Below are 20737 nucleotides of genomic sequence, written 5' to 3'. Positions count from 1 at the left end.
CGTGCAATGTGTGTCGAAGAAGAGCGGAATGATGGTAGTCCTAAATGAGAACAATGAATTAATACCGTAAAGGACCATCACTGGATGGTGCATCTAGATGAACTACCACAAATTGAATGCGGCCACAAAGAAAGATCACTTCCCTTTGCCATTCATTGATTAAATGTTGGACAGATTAGCAGGGAACGATTTTTTTTGCTTCTTGGATGGATATGCCAGGTATAATCAAATCATGATAGCTCCTGAAGACCAAGACAAGACCACATTCACCTACCCATATGGGACATTTGCTTTTCGCTGCATGCCGTTTGGCCTCTGCAATGCGCCGAGCACGTTCCAAAGGTGCATGATGGCGATCTTTTCAGATTATCTCGAGGCTCAGTGGAAATATTTATGGATGATTTCTCCGTTTATAGGAACACGTATGAAGTCTGCCTAGCCAATTTGTAGAAAATTCTGAAGAGATGCGAAGAGACGAATTTGGTGCTCAACTGGGAAAAATGTCACTTCATGGTGAAAAAGGGTATAGTGTTGGGACACAAAGTCTCCCAGGAAGGGTTGGAGGTGGACAAAGCAAAGATCGACACAATTGAAAAGCTTCCACCTCCAACCAGCGTGAAGGTTGTGCGAAGCTTCTTGGGGCATGCTGGATTTTATAAACGATTTGTTAAAGACTTTTCTAAGATTGCACGACCACTGAATGCGTTGTTAGAGGCGGACAGAAAGTTTAAAATTGACAACAATTGCCTCAATGCATTCCAAGTTTTAAAAGATGCGCTGGTTACCGCGCTTGTCTTGATTACGCTGGATTGGACACTTCTGTTCGAAATCACGTGCAACACAAGTGGGTATGCGATGGGAGTCGCATTAGCACAAAAGAAAAAAACTATTTTGCACCCCATCGCAGCTCAAATCAATTATACCACCACTGAAAAAGAACTCCTAGCTGTGATTTTTGCATTGGAAAAATTTCGGGCATATCTATTGGGAACCAAGGTACTCATTCACACTGATCACTCAGCAATCAAATATTTGATGACAAAGAAGGATGCAAAGTCGAGGTTGATCAGATGGGTTCTCCTCTTTCAAGAATTTGATCTCGAGATAATTGATCGGAAGGGGATAGACTGGAAAATCCCGAGGTTGACCGTAATGAATTTGAAGTGGGTATCGTGTTTCCGGACAAGCAGCTGTTCCACATAAAAGAATTGCCCTGGTATGTGGACATCGTTAATTATTTGGTTTGTGAACAATTTCCTGAAGATTACACATACCATCAACAGAAGAAGCTCAAGCATGAACGCAAACATTATTATTGGGATGAGCCAAATCTATATAAAAGAGGTGCAGACCAAATCATTCGACTATGCGTACCAAACGCTGCTCAACAACGCATATTGTCATAGTGCCATGATACGCCATATGGAGGGCACTTTGGAGGACAACGTACTGCAGCCAAAGTTTTGCAAAGTGGATTCTTTTTGCCTTCATTATTTAAGGATGCTGCTGACCATGCAATGAAATGTGATCGGTGTCAATACACCGGTAACATTGCATGGAAGAACGCAATGCCAATGAACACTATCTTGGAGCTGGAATTATTTGACATTTGGGGGATTGATTTCATGGGACCATTCCTTCCTTCGCATGGCAAGCATTATATCTTATTGGCTGTCGATTACATTTCCAAGTGGGTAGAGTCAATTGCATGCACTGCAAGTGATGCGGCGGTAGTCTCCCAGTTCCTCAAGAAAAATACTTTCACTCGTTTTGGAACTCCCCATGCCATCATAAGTGATGAAAGATCACATTTTGTCAACCAAAATATAAAGGAGTTGCTGCACAAGTACAATATCCTCCACAAGGTGGCCACGGCATACCATCACAAAAAAATGGCCAGGCTGAAGTGTCCAATCATGAAATCAAATTGATACTTGAGAAGGTGGTAAAACCTTCGTGGAAAGATTGGGCGATGAAGCTTGATGATGCGTTGTGGGCATACCGAACCGCATTTAAAACACCTATAGGTAGGTCTCCTTATGTGTTGGTATTTGGCAAGGCGTGTCATCTGCCTTTGGAGTTGGAGTATAAAGCATTATGGGCGATCAAGAAACTGAATTTCGATTTAAAGAAAGTAAGGGAAGCGCGAAAGCTGCAGCTGGTCGAGCCAGAAGAATGGAGGATCAACGCATATAAGAATGCGAAGATTTATAAAGAGCACACCAAGCGCTGGCATGGTAAACGCATATGCACTAGAAACCTCCAAATCGGGTAGAAGGTCTTACTCTTCAATTCGAGATTACGGCTCTTCCCAAGAAAATTAAAATCACACTGGTTCGGTCCCTTCATCATCAAAAAAGTATTTCCACATGGTGCGGTGGAACTGATCATCGAGGATGGCAGTCGAACATTTAAAGTTAATGGACAACGGATCAAAGCATATTGCGGAGGAGATTTCTAGCCAACAACAACCTCTGCAAAGTTGAAAAACCCAGACTATCCCTTACTCAACTCTTGAACATTTAACTCTTCGTCATTTTACTACTATCTGTATTTTACTTATTTCTCTATTTCTCTTAAGAAAAACATGTTGTTTTGTTTTAAAATCATTTGACCCTCTCTTTGTCTGTTTACAAGGATTAAGGCACAGATTGCGAAGAAGCAAATGATCTCATTCCATCATCACAATCCAAAGAAGCAAAGACCGCCGTAAGGATGGATGCATCAATGCACAATGCGGGCGACCTGCTAAATTTAGGGGTGTACTCTTCCTTATCTTTATTTCAAATTTTGCGCTATCACATTGCATTTTACATTTCAATGTTTTATCACCGCATCCTCCTTGATTACCACAATCATTTAACAAGTAGATAACTTTAGTAGTTTACCGCATGTTGTCCTTTGCCAAGTATGATTTCAATGATGAAAAATATGCTTCTATCTCTTTCGTATATACTAGAGTCAACTTAAATCTTAAGATAGTCACCTCATGAAATATTTCTAGAAGTTAGGGGTTTGCTAATTTTCTTTCAAACTTCCTTTACAACGCATTCTATGACCATCGCATGACTTATTTTAATTTCTTTTGGCAATGAGGACATTGTCGTATTTTAAATTTGGGGGTGAGGTATTTATTTTCGATCTTGCTATGGAAAAAAATGATGAAAAATATAAATATTTGAGAATAACAACTCCACTGTCAATACAATGGGAAACCCATGTTGATAAGAGTTAAGTTGTGAAAGGCACTTACCCGTAGTTGGATGTCCTATGACACACGTGGGGGCAAGCCAAAACGAAAGTAAGTCACCAGGATCAACGCATAAACCAATGACCGCAACTCCACTGCCAAATTGGTATGAGTTCAGTCTAAGAAAGAGTGCATTGCTCGTAGTTGGATGTCCGCATGACACATGTGGGGGCAAGCCAAAACGAAGGCAAGACACTCGGATCAGTGCAAGGTCAGAAAAAAATAGCAATAAAGAAAATTTTTTTTGTGCAAGGATAAATCATTTGATACCCCAGAGGAAAATTTTCTTTTTAAAATAAATCATGCGATGTTCCGGAATTTAGTAAAGTTCTTTTGAAAGTTAAGCTTGCAATTCCTAAGTCTTAGAAATATTTTAGGAAGAGACTAGAATAAGACTTAAGGACATTCTGGCATATAGGATTTGAACGAAGTATCCTTGAGAAGTCTAGGGAAAGAAAACTTTGCAATTAACTTGCTAAAGGAATCTTTAGCTTATGCATGAGGATAACCATTGTTTAAATTTGGGGGTGTGATAACGGGCAGAAATGCACGTTATCATAGTACTAAGTTCATAAACAATGATGGATTGCGTTGATGAAATATGTTAAATTGCGTCCATTAAGCATAAATTCTATAATATTGCAGTCGCATGCATCCAACACATTAGAGCAGTTGATCTTTACATTTTTGTGCAGAATATGCGTTAACGCAATGCAGAGAGTGCGATCATAGGAATACATTGGTCGAGTGCAACTTCACCGCAAGACTTTACATTAATCGTGCTCGCAAACATTCACCCAAGAAATCACCGCAACTTGGTCAGCGCAACATGGTGGGTGCATCTGGGTGAAAAGATAATTAAGAGCGATGAGATAGAAAGTTGATGACAGTTGGATCCAAATAAAGTTGACAGCCGATAACAGTCATGTTCATTGCTATCGTGATTTGAGCTGGGAGTGTATTGTATAAAATAGATTGAAAAAAATAAGTTTCAAGTATAAATGATGCGTTGATGCTTTGATGCGTTTATGTATTTGTAACGCGTTGGTGCGTTAAAGATGTACAAAAGAACGCACGACACTCCTCCTATTGACGTCAAGTTTTCCTAAATCAGACCCAAGTATAAATCCAATTTAGATTCCTAGTAAGTCTAGGGTCGAACTCAGGGATTCAGTTAAGTTAATGCAGACCTTACGTTGTAGGTAATGTAAGGGTTTCCTAAATGTATGAAGAGATATGTGTTATTTACACTAAAGTGTTATGCTTGTGCAAGAAGATACAAAAGAGTTGAGTAGTAAGGGATGAATCATGCGAAAATGGAATTTTAATGTAAGTGGTATGTGTCGATCTAAGATGAATGTACAAAAACTAGAATGTGATGTGGATGAGATGGGTTGCCTATCTTTGCTTATGTGTTAGACACTTATTCTACATTTCTCAATGCGAATAACATACAACACCTATCTCTAGGATGCATGCGTCGAACATAGAATGCAATAAGCACCGGTAAGTCTATCTCTAGATGTACTAGGCGTTCTACTTGATGTGACTTAGTTATTCTCTCGAATAGTCTAAGTTAAAGATGATTTTACCAATTGATCAAGATGACTTAAGCATTTGAAATGAAGTTTTTCATAAAGTATAAATGCATTCAACATAAACAAGAAATAAACAATGGCAAGTGTGATGGATCAAATATATGAATTTATAAAGAAGCAGATTGTCTTTACAAAAGTAATATTTAATCAGATGAAATGAAAGCGATAAATGAGATGAAAGGAACTGAGTAAAGCCGCAGAGTACAATCTCTTGTATCTCTTTGGCTCAATCTAGTTGTGTTCAATCACTTGTATAGGAGTTGGACGAAGTGTCTTTCTCAAGCTTGAATTCCTCTGCTCCCTAGCCGGCGGTCATGGTGGTTCTCAACCCTTCTGATCGTCTTGGTACCACAGCACAGCTTCTAAACAACTAAAATTACGACTACACTAATTGTGATAGTAAGAATCTTCAAAATTTCTGTGTATGTATATGTTGAACTCTGGAGGGACTTCATCTATTTATAGGCGTTGGTCATCTCCACTTGGTGATGGGCAGTATTAAAGTCCATGCCCTAATCAGCCGCCTGACACTCAGAAGCTTTTCAGACGCCGCCTACTACAGGTGCCCATACTTGCAAGTGGTGATGTGACACAATCAGCATGGATCAATGAATCTTTTTTGCGTTGAATTCCCTCCGACGCATGGCCCATGCATTAGAACTTTTGCCTGCGACACTTCTTGATTATGCGTTAGCTTCTTGTTGAAATCCTACAATACAATGCATTAGTGTTGCAGTATTTAGTAATAAAACTTCTTTTGCATGAGTTTTCTAATGTTTGAGTAATTCCATGCGTTTCATCTAAAAATGAGGAGAATTTATCATTAAACACCTTAGTTGTTCCAACTTAAGAGCAAAAATAACTTGTATTTCTACAAGTTATCACCACCCCAAATTTGAACAGTGCTTGTCCTCAAGCATTCCAAAATAATTCTTTGTTATCTCCCTTGTCTTAAGTGTGCAAAGTTCGCCTCTGATCATATTCAGTCATAAGCTTGAGATAAGAGTTTATAAAATGTAACTCAGATTGACTCTTTTCTAAAAGGAATAATGTTTAGTTTTAGATGCAGCAAGCCTTTTATCAATAAGTCCTTTCGTTTCTCAAAACATTCCCGTTCTTTTTCTAAACCAGCAATGCGTTAGATGCTCTTTTTAAGATAAATGTCGGATAAAAAGAAAAAATTATGAATTTTCAATTACCCATGCGTTGTTCTAAGTATCCCACTTTCATTTTGGCTTGCCCCCACGAGTGTCATACGAGCATCTAACTACAGGTGAGAACCCTTCATTACTAAAATCATATCTAATATTCATGTGTTTCAAGGTACAACTTTTTTTTTAAACTAGATAGAGGAGTTTTATAGGACGCATTGGTTTAGGAGACTTAACTTCATTTTGGCTTGCCCCCACGGGTGTCATGCGAGCATCCAACTATGGCTAAGTGCCTGTTCCAACTTTTTAACTCATGTCACTTTGAGGTTTTTCTTTTGAAGTAATGACAGAGGAGTTGCGTTTAACATGTTTCTATTTTGTTCCCTTTCTTTATAATGTACTCGTTTGATGCGTCTTAACTCAGATTTCGCTCATCTCCAAATTTGGAGATGAGCTAAATCCTCATTTCTAAAAGAGAAACAAAATTTTGAAAAGGTTTTGAGAGTCCGAAAGGAGTTTTGGAATTAAAGCTTGCATGCGTTAGAAAGAAAACATGTAGTCTTTTTAGAGAAGTTCAGGCCTTGTTGATTTTCCTAATGCCTACTCTATACTTATAGATTTCATATTGTTGATATCATTGAGGTAAGGCAAAGCACAAGACTTAGAAAATAGCTAAAGAACAAAAAAAAAGAGTATGTTAAGGTCAAACGCAAGGAACAAAATGATAGAACTTTCTCATTCATTTTCATGGAATAACATGAAACAAACAAACAAGTCAAACTAATACAAAAGATCATTAAATAATTCAAAATACAAAATAACCCAACACCCAAAAACTTCATTGTGCTGGTGCGTCATCCCTGCGTTCTTCTCCAGGGTCTTCATCTATAAAGCACAAAGGGTTTCTAAGATGAGCAGGTAATGGAGGCAGGGCAAACATTCCAACCAAGACCTGATTGATGTACTGCATTGTATAAATAAATTGGTCTTGCATCCTTCTTGTTTGCTGCCTTAGGTAATCTCTTAGAACCCGGTTTTGTTGTTGAAGACCTTCGATGGACGTGGCCAATGGTCTGAGCTGATCACTGATGAAAGTTTTCAACTCTTCAAGGTCAGTGCTGCGTTGAGGTGGTGCTGGTTCTTCATTTCTTCAAACTAGGTCTTCAAAATTTACTACATTACTTGATCCTAACCCAGTTGGTTCAAAGATGGTTGGAGGAGGCACTAAATTTGGAATTGAACTTAGTGAAGGCGAAGGAAGGGAACAAGGGATTTCTTAATCTATATTAGTAGGTTCTTGGTGCGTTTGATCAAGACTCCCTTCTGGCGGGGCCATTGGTGAGTCATGGAGGGTAAGGTTTAGGGTTGGCTGTGCTTCTTCATTCATAAGTTCTAGCTCTACTTCGTAATCTTCATGCTCTAAAGCTTCATCGCTGTGTTCAACTATCTGGACGCGTCTTCTTTTGGGGGCGCGTTTAAATGATCACGGTCTGGTTGCCACTTCTATGGGAGGTAAGGCAGGCTGATGCAGTGAATCACGAAGTAAATGCCTGACTAACTTGATATCTATTAGACCGTCGATCTCTTCATGATCATCCCCAGAGGGATGCCCCCATGTTCACACAATGCACAGATCAGCCATGGAAAATACAGTTGTCCTCTTGGTTTGGTTTTGATGGCCTTGATCTAATCCCTTATTATTCTTCCTACATCTAAAGGTATGCACTGCATGATACAATAGGTAGCCAAGACGCGTTCTTTTGACAATGTTTCATCATGCGTCAAAGGCATGATGCTTCTCTTAATCAGATAATACCATAGATTCGTGTCTGGGTTTAGGTTCTTGGAAGCTAACATCTTTGTCCATTTCTAGATGTTTGCCACTTGCTTCCAGGCTTGGCTACCATTCTTAATGCATCTTCAAGTTGGCTCGGTGTTGGTTGCTCCAAGATGTGGTTGCCTTCTGCATCCGGATTACAAGTGATATTGAACACTTCATTGATATTATCAGATGAGAAATGCAACAATATCCCATCAACAAATGTTGTATTCTTATCCATGTTAAACTCACTACTGTAGAACTGGCGGACAAGGTTGGGCCAAATTCTTGTGTGCCCAACGCAAAACTAACCCCAACCCATTGCGTTTATGGTTTCTCTTATGTATACTGGCAGTGGGTTGCACTCGGGAAAGAAGCCTTTCTCTACGAGGATATCATTGAACTAGCGCTTTCTTCCCGTGGTCTTCTTAGGTAACGCGTCGGTTACCTTGTGTTTTCCCGCCGTATGTTCCTTGGCTTCTCATGCTAGCTCTCTCAATTCATTCTTCAATTCCCTTTGGAGAGTTGTCTTCCTTTACCCCTACTTTGTGGGCTGATAATCTTCTAAGTCCTTCTCTAACGCATCGTGCCTTGAGCAACTCCCACGTGTTGCATCCTCAGGACCGGATGCTGATTGTTCATCTTCTTCCTCCAAGATTAATTTTCTCTTTCTTGTCACCCTCTTTTCTCTTGAGGGCCCTTCATTCGCGTCAGTTTGGCGTGATTGAGACGCATTTAGGCCAAATCTCCTTTCTTCTTCTTCTCCATCTTCTTCTTCTAATTTTTCTTCGAGCATCATAGCGTACCACTCCGCTTCGTCCAATTCAAGTGATGCATTAGGTGGGTCGGAACGCATCACTTGCTCTTCCTCTTGGCCTTGATTGAGGCTTGCCAAAATGGCACCAAACACTTCCTGCTCGTCTAGTCGAGCCAATTCCGCCAACTTTTCAGGTTACGCTCTAATGCAGGACTGTCAGAGGTGGGTCTAGGTGGAATAAATGGTGGGGTGCCTAATAGGGTATGAGGCGACCCAGGGGATGAGATGACGATGGGTGAACGTGGCTGTTGGCTTTGATTCAACTGGGTAGATGGTTTCTAAGGGTTGGATTGAGAGTGGAGGAGGTGGACACACGGTTGGTGATGGGGCATTGTGAAGGTAGGCTGGAATGGGGTCATGCGTTGCACCCACCAGAGTTATGTTAGGAATGAATGGTGGTGGGGCAGGCTTGGTGTATGGCTTATTGGCAGCCGTAGATGACGGACGCTGCCTCGATTTCGAAGGGGTTTGGGGCTTTGGCTTAAGGGTAGCTTTGGGTTTTGGTTGATGAGTATTGGTAGGAAGGGTTGCGATGGCTTTGGTGGTTTTAAAAGGAGGTTTCATGGGTGTTGTGGTAGGCTTCGACCGAGACAGTCGCTGGGAGGTGGAGATTCCCCGCCGTGCATAGGTTTAATTTGGACAGAGGGTTTTGAGGTTTTTCGAGGGCTTGGGGGAGGCAAAGTTGAAATAGATGACGAGGAGAAAGAACTTACCGACGAGTCATTTCTGAAGCTCATCTTTTGGTTCTGACTATCAAACACTGACGACATTGTGGCCGGAGAGACGTTTGAGTAGATCGACAGTGAAGGAAAACGAGAGAACTAGGGGTTTTTTTTTTCTTTTTCATAGAGGGCTCAAGGGTAGTGGGGAAGAAGAAGAAAACGAAGCATTTTGGTCTTTTTATAGGCAGGGGAGAGAGAGTGGGGTGACGTCAGGCGGCGTCTAACATCCGTAATAAATGCGAAGTCGAAGAGATGTTCTTGGGTTTCTAAGCATTCGAGTGATTTGTATTTTCGAGACGTGTCCCTTCAACCGGGGCCATGCGTTAGACTTAAGTCTGACGCATCCATTATTCCCATCCCGATTATACACAACTTTTTTTTTAAAAAAAAAAAAGTAAAATTTCTAACTTATGAAGGCAATAACAAAGAACAATCAATCTTAAAACACAAACAAACAAACAAACCAACAAACTCAAACGCATTGGTACAATACATAATGCAAAAAGAACAAGGAAAGAGGAAGCGTCCCTGGAATATATATCGATCCGAATGCAGGGATGTTTCGACGCGGGCCTCAGCTGGCTTCGCGTAGTGCAAGAGATGACTTTTGACGTTCCATGCCATCTTCAAAGTATGGCTTCACTCTTTGGTCATTTACTTTGAACGCATTGGTGCCATCCTCCCGTGTTAATTCCACTGCTCCATATGGAAAGACTGCTTTAATGATGAATGGTCCTGACCACCTTGACTTTAACTTCCCTAGGAACAAATGCAAACGTGAATTGAACAATAGAACTTTTTTGGCCAACAACAAACTCTTTCTTACTAATGCGTTGGTCGTGCCAACGTTTTGTCTTCTCTTTGTAGAGCTTGTTGTTCTCGTATGCGTTCAATCGTCAGTCCTCAAGCTTGTTGAGCTAAAGTTTGTGTTCAATCGCCAGTTCTCAAGCTAAAGTTTACCCCAAGTTCAAATTTAGTTTCTTAACTGCCCAAAAAGCCTTATGCTCCAACTCTAGGGGTAACTGACAAGCTTTTCCAAATACTAGAGAGTATGGAGACATACCTAAGGGGGTCTTGTAGGCAGTCCTGTAGGCCCAAAGTGCTTCATCCAGCCTCTGTGCCCAGTCCTTCCGCGATGCGTTGACAACTTTCTCCAGGATAGATTTTATTTCCTTATTGGATACCTCAGCTTGACCATTTGTTTGTGGGTGGTAGGCGGTAGCGATCTTGTGCCTAACATTATATTTGGCAAGTAATTTAGAAATGATGTGATTAATGAAATGCGTACCTTCATCACTTATCAGGGCTCTTGGTGTTCCAAAGCGTGTGAAGATGTTTCTGGTAAGAAACTTAGAAACAGTGGACGCATCATTTCTGGCACAAGCTACTGCTTCTACCCACTTTGATACATAGTCTACTGCAAGCAAGATATATTGTTGGCCGCAGGACAGGGTAAAAGGTCCCATAAAATCAATGCCCTAAACATCAAATAATTCAACTTCGAGAATATTGTTCAAGGGCATTGCGTCCCTTGAAGAAATATTTCAGGTGCATTGGCAGGGGTCACATTTACGAATAAACTCCCTTGCGTCTTTGAAGAGGGTGGGCCAGAAGTATCCGCTTTGAAGAATCTTTGCAGCGGTTCTTTGCCCACCGAAATGCCCTCCGTAAGGAGAGTCATGACACTCAGCCAAGATGCATTGTGTCTCCTCCTCCAGAACGCATCGACGCATTATGGAGTCAGGGCCTTATTTATAGAGAAATGGTTCATCCCAAAAATAAAATTTGCTGTCATGTACTAATCGTTTCTTTAGCTGAGAGTTGAAGTTCCCAGGGAATTGCTTGGTAGTTAAATAATCCGCGTACCAAGGTTCCCTGTCTTCAACTCTGAACAAGCTTTCATTAGCAAATGCATCCTTGATTTCACTTTCTTGATCTTGCATTTCTTGATTTTCTAACCTGGATAGGTGGTCAGCCACCTGATTCTTAGTTCCCTTTCTGTCCTGAATATCAATGTCAAATTCCTATAACAGAAGCACCCATCTTATTAGTCTTGGCTTCGCGTCCTTTTTACTCATCAGGAACTTTATGGCTGAGTGATCTGTGTAGATGGTGGCTGACACACCAACTAAATAAGATTTGAACTTCTCGATGCCAAACACTATAGCCAACATTTCTTTTTCAGTGGTTGTGTAGTGTTCTTGAGAGTCATTTAGTGTCTTGGACGCGTAAGAGATGGGATGTATCAAATTTCCTTTCTTTTACCCTATCATTGTTCCTACTGCAACATCACTCGCGTCGCACATGAGAATAAAACATTGCATCCAATCCGGTGCTATTAGTACCAGGGCTATAGTCAATGCATATTTCAATGTTTCAAACGCGTCACAGCAGTCTTCATTGAAATCGTAGGGTCGGTTCGCCTCTAGTAATGCGCTCAGGGGTCGTGAAATTTGAGAGAATCCTCTAACGAACCTTCGATAGAAGCCAGCATACCCTAGAAAACTTTGTAGAGCTTTAACATTTGATGGTGGTGGAAGTTTAGCTATGACATCTATCTTGGCTTCATCTACTTCCAACCCAGCTTTAGATACTTTGTGGCCTAAGAAAATTCCTTCAATCACCATGAAGTGACATTTTTCCTAATTCAGCACAAGGTTTGTTTCCTCGCATCGAGCGAGGACGGCTTCCAAATTATCTAAGCATGATTGGAATGAGTCTTCAAAGACTGAGAAATCGTCCATGAAGACTTCAACGTTTTTCTCTAAGAAGTCAGAGAAAATAGCCATCTTACACCTTTGGAATGTTCCAAGTGCGTTGCATAGCCCAAAAGGCATGCGTCTGAACGCAAACGTTCCAAAGGGACAAGTAAATGTTATCTTCTCCTGATCTTCTAGGTCAATCAAAATCTGGTTATAACCAGAGTATCCATCAAGAAAGCAATAAAATTCTTTTCCAGCACTATCAAGCATTTGGTCAATGAAAGGAAGGGGGAAGTGGTCTTTCTTAGTTGCCGCGTCAAGCATTTGGTCAATAAAATACAGATGCGTTAGCCCGTGACAATCCTTGAAGGTAAGAGTTCATTATTGCTATTGACTATCATAGTTGTTCCCTCTTTCTTGGGAACGCATTGGACTGGGCTTACCCAGCTACTGTCGGATATAGGATAGATCACTCCCGCATCCAACCATTTAAGGATTTATTTTTTGACCACTTTCTTCATTATGGGGTTCAACCTTCTTTGAGGCTCAATCGATCCCGACTTCCCTTCTTCCAGCCTGATCTTATGCATGCAATAAGATGGGCTAATGCCACGAATATCCGCTAGCATCCAACCTATTGCTCGCATGTGCTTTCTCAGCATCTACAAGAGAGAGTGCTCATTAGGCTTAGTAAGATTCACGGAAATGATCACAAGTAAAGTTTTGTTTGTTCCAAGGAAGGCATATTTCAGGTGACTAGGTAACGGTTTCAACTCGAGTTCTAATGGTTCCTCTAGTGATGGGCACGTTAGTTTCGTCCGCCGCTCACTCAGACTTGGCGGCTCTGGTTCTTTCAGGTTCTCCTCCAACGCAAGGACCTCGCACACATGGGTCTCCTTTTCAGGCAACTCTAAACTATTCAGCTGACAATATTCACTATCTAGGAACTTTAATGTGTTTAACACATTAAACTTCACCTCTTGATTATCTACGCGCATAGTTAATTCTCCTTTATGCACGTCAATTAAAAATTTCCCAGTAGCTAAGAAGGGGGGCGTCCAAGGATAATTGGTACCTTCTCATCTGCTTCATAGTCCAAGATGATAAAACCTATTGGAAATATGAAGTTATCAACCTTTACCAGAACATCTTCAATCTTTCCTTCTGGGTACTTGATTGTTCTATTAACAAGTTGAAGAGTAACAAAAGTGGGTTGTGTTTCACCAATTCCCAGTTTCTTAAAGATTGAGAGTGGCATGAGATTAATGCTAGCTCCCAAATCGCACAACGAATATCCCACATCTAACCCTCCTATCGAGCATGGAACTGTGAAGCTCCCAGGGTCCTTCTGTTTCTTGGGTAAACTGTTGCTTACTAACGTGTTGCACTTCTGTGTTAGTGCAATTACTTCCATTTCGCTAACTCTTCTTTTCTTCATCAAAATGTCCTTAAAAAATTTTACATATTTTGGCATTTGTTCCAAGGCCTTTATAAGTGGAATATTGATATGCAATTGCCTCAGGAGCTCAAGAAAGCGCTTGAATTGTTGTTCATCAGACGTCTAGGGAATGGTGCGTTCAGCGGCACTGCAAGTTTTCCCACATTAAACGTACTTGATTCTAAATGGCTTATGGTCTCAGGCGTTCTTCCTTCTTGATCTTCTACTTCCATTGGACGTGTGTTGTGTTATTTTGAAGGACTGTTGTTTCTTGGATTCATTCTTCTTTCTTCAAGAGCTTTTCCACTTCGCAATATCACTGACATTGCTCCTTTCCATTGTTGTTCCCAGATGTTTGAGTGTTGCTAGGCAAAACTCTAGGCTACCTGTTCTTCAACTCGCTCGCTATCTGCCCTACCTATATTTCCAGGTTTTTGATAGATGACGTGTAGCTTTTTAGCAACGCGCCATTCTAGGCTATGTACTCCTTTAATAGGTTCTCAAGCAGAAATCCTGAGCTAGACGCCTATCCTCCTCTATTAAAGGACTGTTGATGTGGCTGATGTGTTGATTGAAATGCAGGTGGTGGTCCTTGCCTTTGTTGTTGGTTCACCCCTGGGTGCTGCTTCTGATGATTTCCTCTTGTCTAAGAAAAATTTAGATGGTTCCTCCATCCAAGATTATATGTATTGGAAAATGGGTTATTTTTAATGAAGCATACTGACTAAGGATTTTGTGGGCAATCAGCATAGGAGTGAGGATGTCCACAACCCACACAGCTAACCATGGGCTACCCAAATGCTTCTACCTGATTCACCTTCTGCTGATTTGATGCATTTCCTAGTGATATGTTCTGCAAAATGCTGGTCATCGTAGCCACTTATGCAGAAAGTGTGGCTATTGCATTGGAATCGATAGAATTAACATTCTGAGATCTCTTCTTTCTGTCAGCTCTTTCGTCATATGTATCGTCCACCCATTCCATGTTGTGCTTAGCAATACAGTCTAATATCTCTTTAGCTTCTATATAAGATTTATCCATATTCTACCAGCCGCCGCTGCGTCTGCTGCCATCTGCGATGCTCTACTCAATCCACCATAAAAAGTCTCCATCTGGATAGTTAGTGGTAGTCCATGATTTGGGCAATTTTTTACCAATCCCTTAAAACGCTCCCATGCGGCGCTTAAGGTCTCAGCTTCTTCTTGTTCAAAATTCATAATCTCTCGATGCCTCCTCGCGTTAGTGGTAGGTAGGAATATTTTTGCATAAATTTCTCCACCAACTTCTCCCAGGTGGCGATTTCACCAGGCTCCAGTGAGCTTACCCATTGTTTTGCGTCATCATGCAAAGAATAGGGGAACAAAGACAGCCTGATCGCCTCTGGGTGATTCCAGGAATCACAAATGAATTACACGTTTCCAGGAAACGCTTCATGTGGGCATGACGATCTTCACCTCGAACCTCGTCCCATCTGGCTTGGGTATATGATTCCTTGAGAGAAATCATACAGTACAGGGGACGCGTACTCTCTCATGGGACGCGTGCTATTGTTCGCCATTAGAATCGGATTTTGTGCAGCATGAGCTAGTTGCTGAGCTAAGTTCTGATTTGCCTCGTCCCATCTGGCTTGGGTATATGATGCCCTGATCAGCTGCCTGACACTCAGAAGCTTTTCAGACGCCGCCTATTACAAGTGCCCATACTTGCAAGTGGTGATGTGACACAATCAGCCTGGATCAATGAATCTTCTTTGCGTTGAATTCCCTCCGACGCATGGCCCATGCGTTAGAACTTTTGTCTGCAACACTTCTTGATTATGCGTTAGCTTCTTGTTGAAATCCTGCAATACAATGTGTTAGTGTTGCAGTATTTAGTAATAAAACTTCTTTTGCATGAGTTTGCTAATGTTTGGTATGTATCTCGTTCCTTTGTTGTTTAATTTTCAAAGCATGTTGTAATTTGTTGTTAAATGCATAATTTGTTTGTTTGATTGTGAATGTGGTATTTTTGTCACAATTAGTTTGGAACAATTGATGGGTGGAAAAAGGAGAGTAAATATGCGTGCATCTTATGATATGCACTGATCTCCATGCATCGATGGTCATGCATTGGACTACAAAATATGCAATATGCGATGACCATGCATTCCTGCCACAAGTTTTCTTTCTTTCTTGCCAAGTATACGAGAACGCAAGTTTCTCGGGATGATCCGAGGTCGAACTCAGGAACTTGTAACTAAATGTTGCGAAGCAATGTGTTTGAGGCGATGAATAAAAGAATAAGGAAATTAAAAGACTATGTGCTACTCCTACTCCTAACTAAACAGATTGAGCAATAGAAGTATGACTATGAGAATTTGTAGAGACGTGGCAACTGTTAACGCGTAATAAGATGTATGAAAAAATAAATAGAATGGTGGAGGGGATAAATTCACCGCATCATTAAGCTTGATCGCAAGGGTAATCCCAGCTCACCACACTAACGCGTCGTATACCTTTCGATAGTCAGCCGCATGCTTATATCTCTATAACGCATGGTTGTGTTGAACATAAGATTATTCCTATCTCTAGGAACACTGCTTACTTTTCTTAGTGAGTTCCACTACTTACCCTCTCGGGTAGTTAGTCACGGCTAATCAGCTCATAGACAAGCATTGTGATAGCTCATAGACAAGCGTTGCTACAGCATCACACTAAGTAAAGAGGATTAACTCACCATACTCGCGCAACGCACACCTCTCGGTAGTTTGCTACATGCTTCATATCTCTATGCCGCATGATTGAGTATGCGATAACGCTTGTGATTTTTACTTAGTTCGTTGCAATGAAAGTAAAGGATGATAAAGAAGGAGATAATAAAAATGGTGTCGAAGGAAATAAATAGATGCATTGATTACAAAATGTAATAATGTCTTAAGCCAAAATGTAATACAATACAGAGATAAGAAGAGAGGTGGAGGGCTAGATGTAGGCAATCTCTTGCTTCCATCAGATGTATGTCAAGGTTGCCACTAGTGCCATGGATGGGTAGTGGAGTAGTCTCTCTCGAGCTCTATCTCCGGTAAAACTCCGGTCGTCACTCGGAATGGGTTGAAGGAATGAAGAACTCTCAAAGAATGTCTTGCTCATGCTCTCATCTGTGATCACAAGGATCTACCTTAAGATAGAAGCTCGGATACCTTGAATTTGGGCTCTAAGGCTCTATTTATAGAGCTCAATCGCCAACAGCATTGATGGTCCTGCTCTGAATCAGTGCCACTTTTGGCGCGGTAGGTGAAATGTCAACATCACCTTTTTTATACTCCCAAGGTATGTGTTCATGCTTGTTTTTTCCGAAGTACCAACGCATTCCACCTACCTTGCGATTAATCTTCTATCATGGTTATTACTCTGTAGCCGCAACATCCATGTGATGAAAATATGTGATCACCCTTCCAATGGTCTGGGATCAACGCATGCGATCAACTTTGCAATGGTCTGGCTTCAGCGCATGCGATTGATTCCTACGATAACTACAAATAGACATTTTGACACCGTATAACGCATGATATAGGGTTAGCAAGGATTTTTAGTGCTGATCGACGCAAGCTCATTTTTCACATAAATTCTTAGTATTATCAATGCATATTCTGCTTGTTAGCCCTCATAATTCTAAATAAAAGGCTATAATAGATTGTATTTCTACCCGCTATCAACAATCTTGCTTTCGCTCAAAGGTGCTCTTTGATAAGAGTTCCTTCATCCACCTCCTACTAAGACTTAGTCAAGACCTTTTCCAAATTAGCACGTGCCTCTTCTAGTTGTCAACCTAGCATTGTTATCAAAGAAATCTTAATTACACGCCTAGCACCTTTTCATCTCCGTGCCTAGGGCTTCTTCTTGGACTAAATTCCAACGCCTAGTACTTCCTAGGTTCACCACCTTTTTCCTAGGCGTCCAATATAGTTCACCACCTCATTTGTCCTTGGTATTTGGCCAACACCTTAGGTAGGCACCCAAACTTCACATTGTGTCTAAGCTACTTCTTTTTGGATCATATGCTCAAGATGGCTTTCTCCTTCTTCCTTATTTTGTGTCTAAGTGGTACTTAAATGATCTAAGGTTTCAACTAGGCGTTCAATATGCCCCTCCTTAGAGGACCAACCACACTTCCCTTCCTTGGTGGGTGCTTTGAACTTTTCCTATGCTACTTACTGAGAGAAAGCCTTATTTCCCCCTACTTCTACTTAAAAATTATTAGTTCTTCATTCTTTCCTACTAGTACTTATTCATTTTCCTTAATTCCCCATTATACTATAAATTCAACTCTTCCTATGTTTATCCACAAGATTTCAGTACTTAGAACTTTCCTACTTCCACTCCTTTTCGTAGTATAGTTTAAATACTTAGTCAAAATTTGGTCTTGAAGTAGATTATTATCTTGTGAGTCCCAAGCTTAGTTGAGGGTCTACAATTATCTACTTCGAGTGGAAGAGTTACAACAGCCACAAGATTATTGATTTCAAGGGTAACCATTACAATAGACATAACAGTTTCAGTTAGTTCACATCATGCAAATAATAAACAATAGTAGCATTCACAGACATGATATCCATACCAACAGATATTAAGATAGAATCCAAAAACCTTTTTTAAGAACATGGTCAAATGTAGTATAGTATTTACCTTGAGTATCACTCAAATCACACTCAAGTTCGTCAGTATTATAAGTAGTACGCATACCAAGAGGGTAGTACTCTCAAAAACCCTAACTTCATCTAGATTAGTCCTAAAGATTTCTCTAGAGATATACAGACCAATATTAGTATCTCGACTAACAACCCTAAAGCCACGAGCAGACTCAAAGAAACTACTTGAAGTAGACTTTTAAGGTTTAGGTTGAATTTCAATAATTGGGCCAAATAAGTCGTCATGGTCAAAGCTTTAGTGTTCACAGCGGCTTGCTTCTTCTGAGTAGATGAGGTAACAGAGCCATAACATGTTCGCTTTATAGAACTAAACTTATATGTTTTAGGTTAATGAGAACTTAGGTTAATAAAAACACAATCTCATGGCCTACAAGTTTTGCCTATGTATAATGTCAAAAATAAAGGTTTATGTCTAAGTTCTTTTCCTATGTCAGTTTTTATGAAAACCAAGTTTCGCTTAGCCCTTTCAATATTAAACTCAACTTTTGTATAGTGATTTAGATGACCAATCTAGACTAATAATAGAAATAATTTCAATAAAACAAACCATGCTACTAGAATGTGCAAAGTTACATTTTGTGCATGAAAGGTTTATTCTTCTCCCTTGGGATATTTACATATTTGAAAAAACTGGGTCTTAATTCATTGGAAAATTCTTTCCAAAGATGCTATGAATCTGATACCATTTCTTTATCAAGAGATGTGCCCAATTGTTAAATAATGGAATTGCAATAGAAATACAATTCTAGAATGTGCGCCCATTTGCACCAATTTCCTTCAATAAATACAAAAAATTTTAAGAACAACTCCAAAATTTAAGGATCAAGAATTTTGAATGACCTCACTTGAAATGTTTTCATTTTCTAATAATTCCTTCCTAATTAAAATTTTAAAAATATATACTTTAAAAGAATTTAATAACTTAGGTTTTTAGAACTAAATAAGTCTCATAAAAGAAATTTTGGCTCCATTTGGGATTGTGTTTGTAATCATGAAAAGTGATTATAAAAAAACTGTCTACCTTATTTGGTAAAATGAATTATTTATTAATTTAACAAAATCACTTTCTAATTTTAATATAGTGTAAAAACAGATAAGATATTAGCTTTTAGATTTAGTTACCCTAAGAATTTGTTAACTTCTTAATCATTTAACTAAATATATAATAATAATATCATTTTATATTAATATATTTTGTTATATATTTTTAAATGTTAATTAATTATTCTTTTATAAGAATTATTTTTTAATCATTTGCCCGAAAAGATATTTTCTAAAACTTTTATCAAATTATTTAGATTAAATAAAATTAGTTCGAATTTAAATGGTAGACATTTTAAAATTAATTATCTAGACAAAAACAATTAAAATAATAACTCTTAATTTGATACATATAACTAAATTACATAAAGTTAGTATTAATTTACCAAACACCATAGCTAGTTTTTTTAACTTAAATTAAAGTTCATCAAACACTATTTTACTTTTTTTTTTCACGGCTGAATCTTCTAAAAGCACAGCTACCAACAATTATTTTAAACGCTACAACAATTCTAAACGATAATGAAATTCACAAACCATGAAGTTTCATAAAACTTTAAACGGTGAAATTCACAAACTAAGATTGTAACTCATTTTTTGTTTTATTTACCGCAAGCTTTTAAACAGTCATGGTGTGTCTTTTTTTTTTTTCCTTTTTTGAAATGTAGGTTTTTTATTTAGGAACTTTGGGTTTAAATCTTTAAGTTTTTATCCCTGAAAAAAAAAAAAACTCATAAAATATAATTGAAATCTAAAACAAGAAGGAAGCTCTTTCGAAATGGCCAATAATACAACTTATACCAATGTAAAATGACTAGTGTTACCCCTTCCAAAAATAACGAAGAAATGGCTAGACAAATGACTTCTCGAATATATTTTTTTACATAAAGCGCATATGTTCGTTTTTATTAAACTTAAACATCCCCCACAGTGAAATTCACAAATAATAACCATAACGTAGTTTTTTAACCAAAAACTTTTCAACGGTCATGGAGTTCCTTTTTTTGTCTTTGTGAGTTGCAGGTATTTTCTTTTTAGGGATTACGGGTTAAAATCTTTGGATTTTTATCTCTAGAAGAATCTCTAAAAATGTACACAAAACTAAGGCAAGAAGGGAGTTGTTTAGAAGTGGTCAATGATGCCCCTCTAAAATCGACAAAAAGAAATAGCAATTGCTACCACTTTCAAAAATAGAGAATAAAATTTTAGAATGTGTTTCCTAATGAAACTTCTCATTAAACTTGAACATCCCCCACTGTCAAATTCACAAATGGTGACTGCAACTCAATTTTTGTTAAACCCAAGATTTTAAACCATTATGTGGTTTTGTTAAAGTATTTTATTTGATTATGGGTTAAAATATTTGGGTTTTGATCTTTGGAATAATATCTGAAAATATACACAAAAACCAAAGACAAGAAATGAGTTGTTTAGAAATGACCAATAGTGCCCCTTTAAAATCGATAAAAAAAAAAAAAAAAAAAAAAAAAAAAAAAAGTCAATGCTAGCCC

At 39.1% G+C, this 20737-nt stretch overlaps 1 protein-coding gene and 1 non-coding gene across 2 annotated transcripts; one reads left to right on the top strand and one right to left on the bottom strand.

Annotated features, from left to right (window-relative positions):
- Positions 1-9931: 9931 nt before the first annotated feature.
- Positions 9932-11984, bottom strand: LOC120089165. Its single transcript, XM_039046579.1, has 4 exons — positions 11703-11984; positions 11157-11360; positions 10421-10835; positions 9932-10116 (listed from the first exon to the last, which is right to left on the bottom strand). Exons 1-4 carry the CDS (start codon positions 11982-11984, stop codon positions 9932-9934), a joined length of 1086 nt encoding a protein of 361 aa, XP_038902507.1.
- A 2642-nt stretch (positions 11985-14626) lies between these two features.
- On the top strand, positions 14627-14730 carry LOC120089605. Its single transcript, XR_005485278.1, has one exon. It is a non-coding gene; the product is annotated as a small nucleolar RNA R71 (small nucleolar RNA).
- Positions 14731-20737: the final 6007 nt, after the last annotated feature.

The sequence above is a fragment of the Benincasa hispida genome, chromosome 10 (genome assembly GCF_009727055.1).
Source record: "Benincasa hispida cultivar B227 chromosome 10, ASM972705v1, whole genome shotgun sequence".
NCBI lineage: Eukaryota > Viridiplantae > Streptophyta > Magnoliopsida > Cucurbitales > Cucurbitaceae > Benincasa > Benincasa hispida.
Note: the sequence above shows the minus strand (reverse complement) of the source record. Positions and strands in the feature narration are given on the sequence as shown.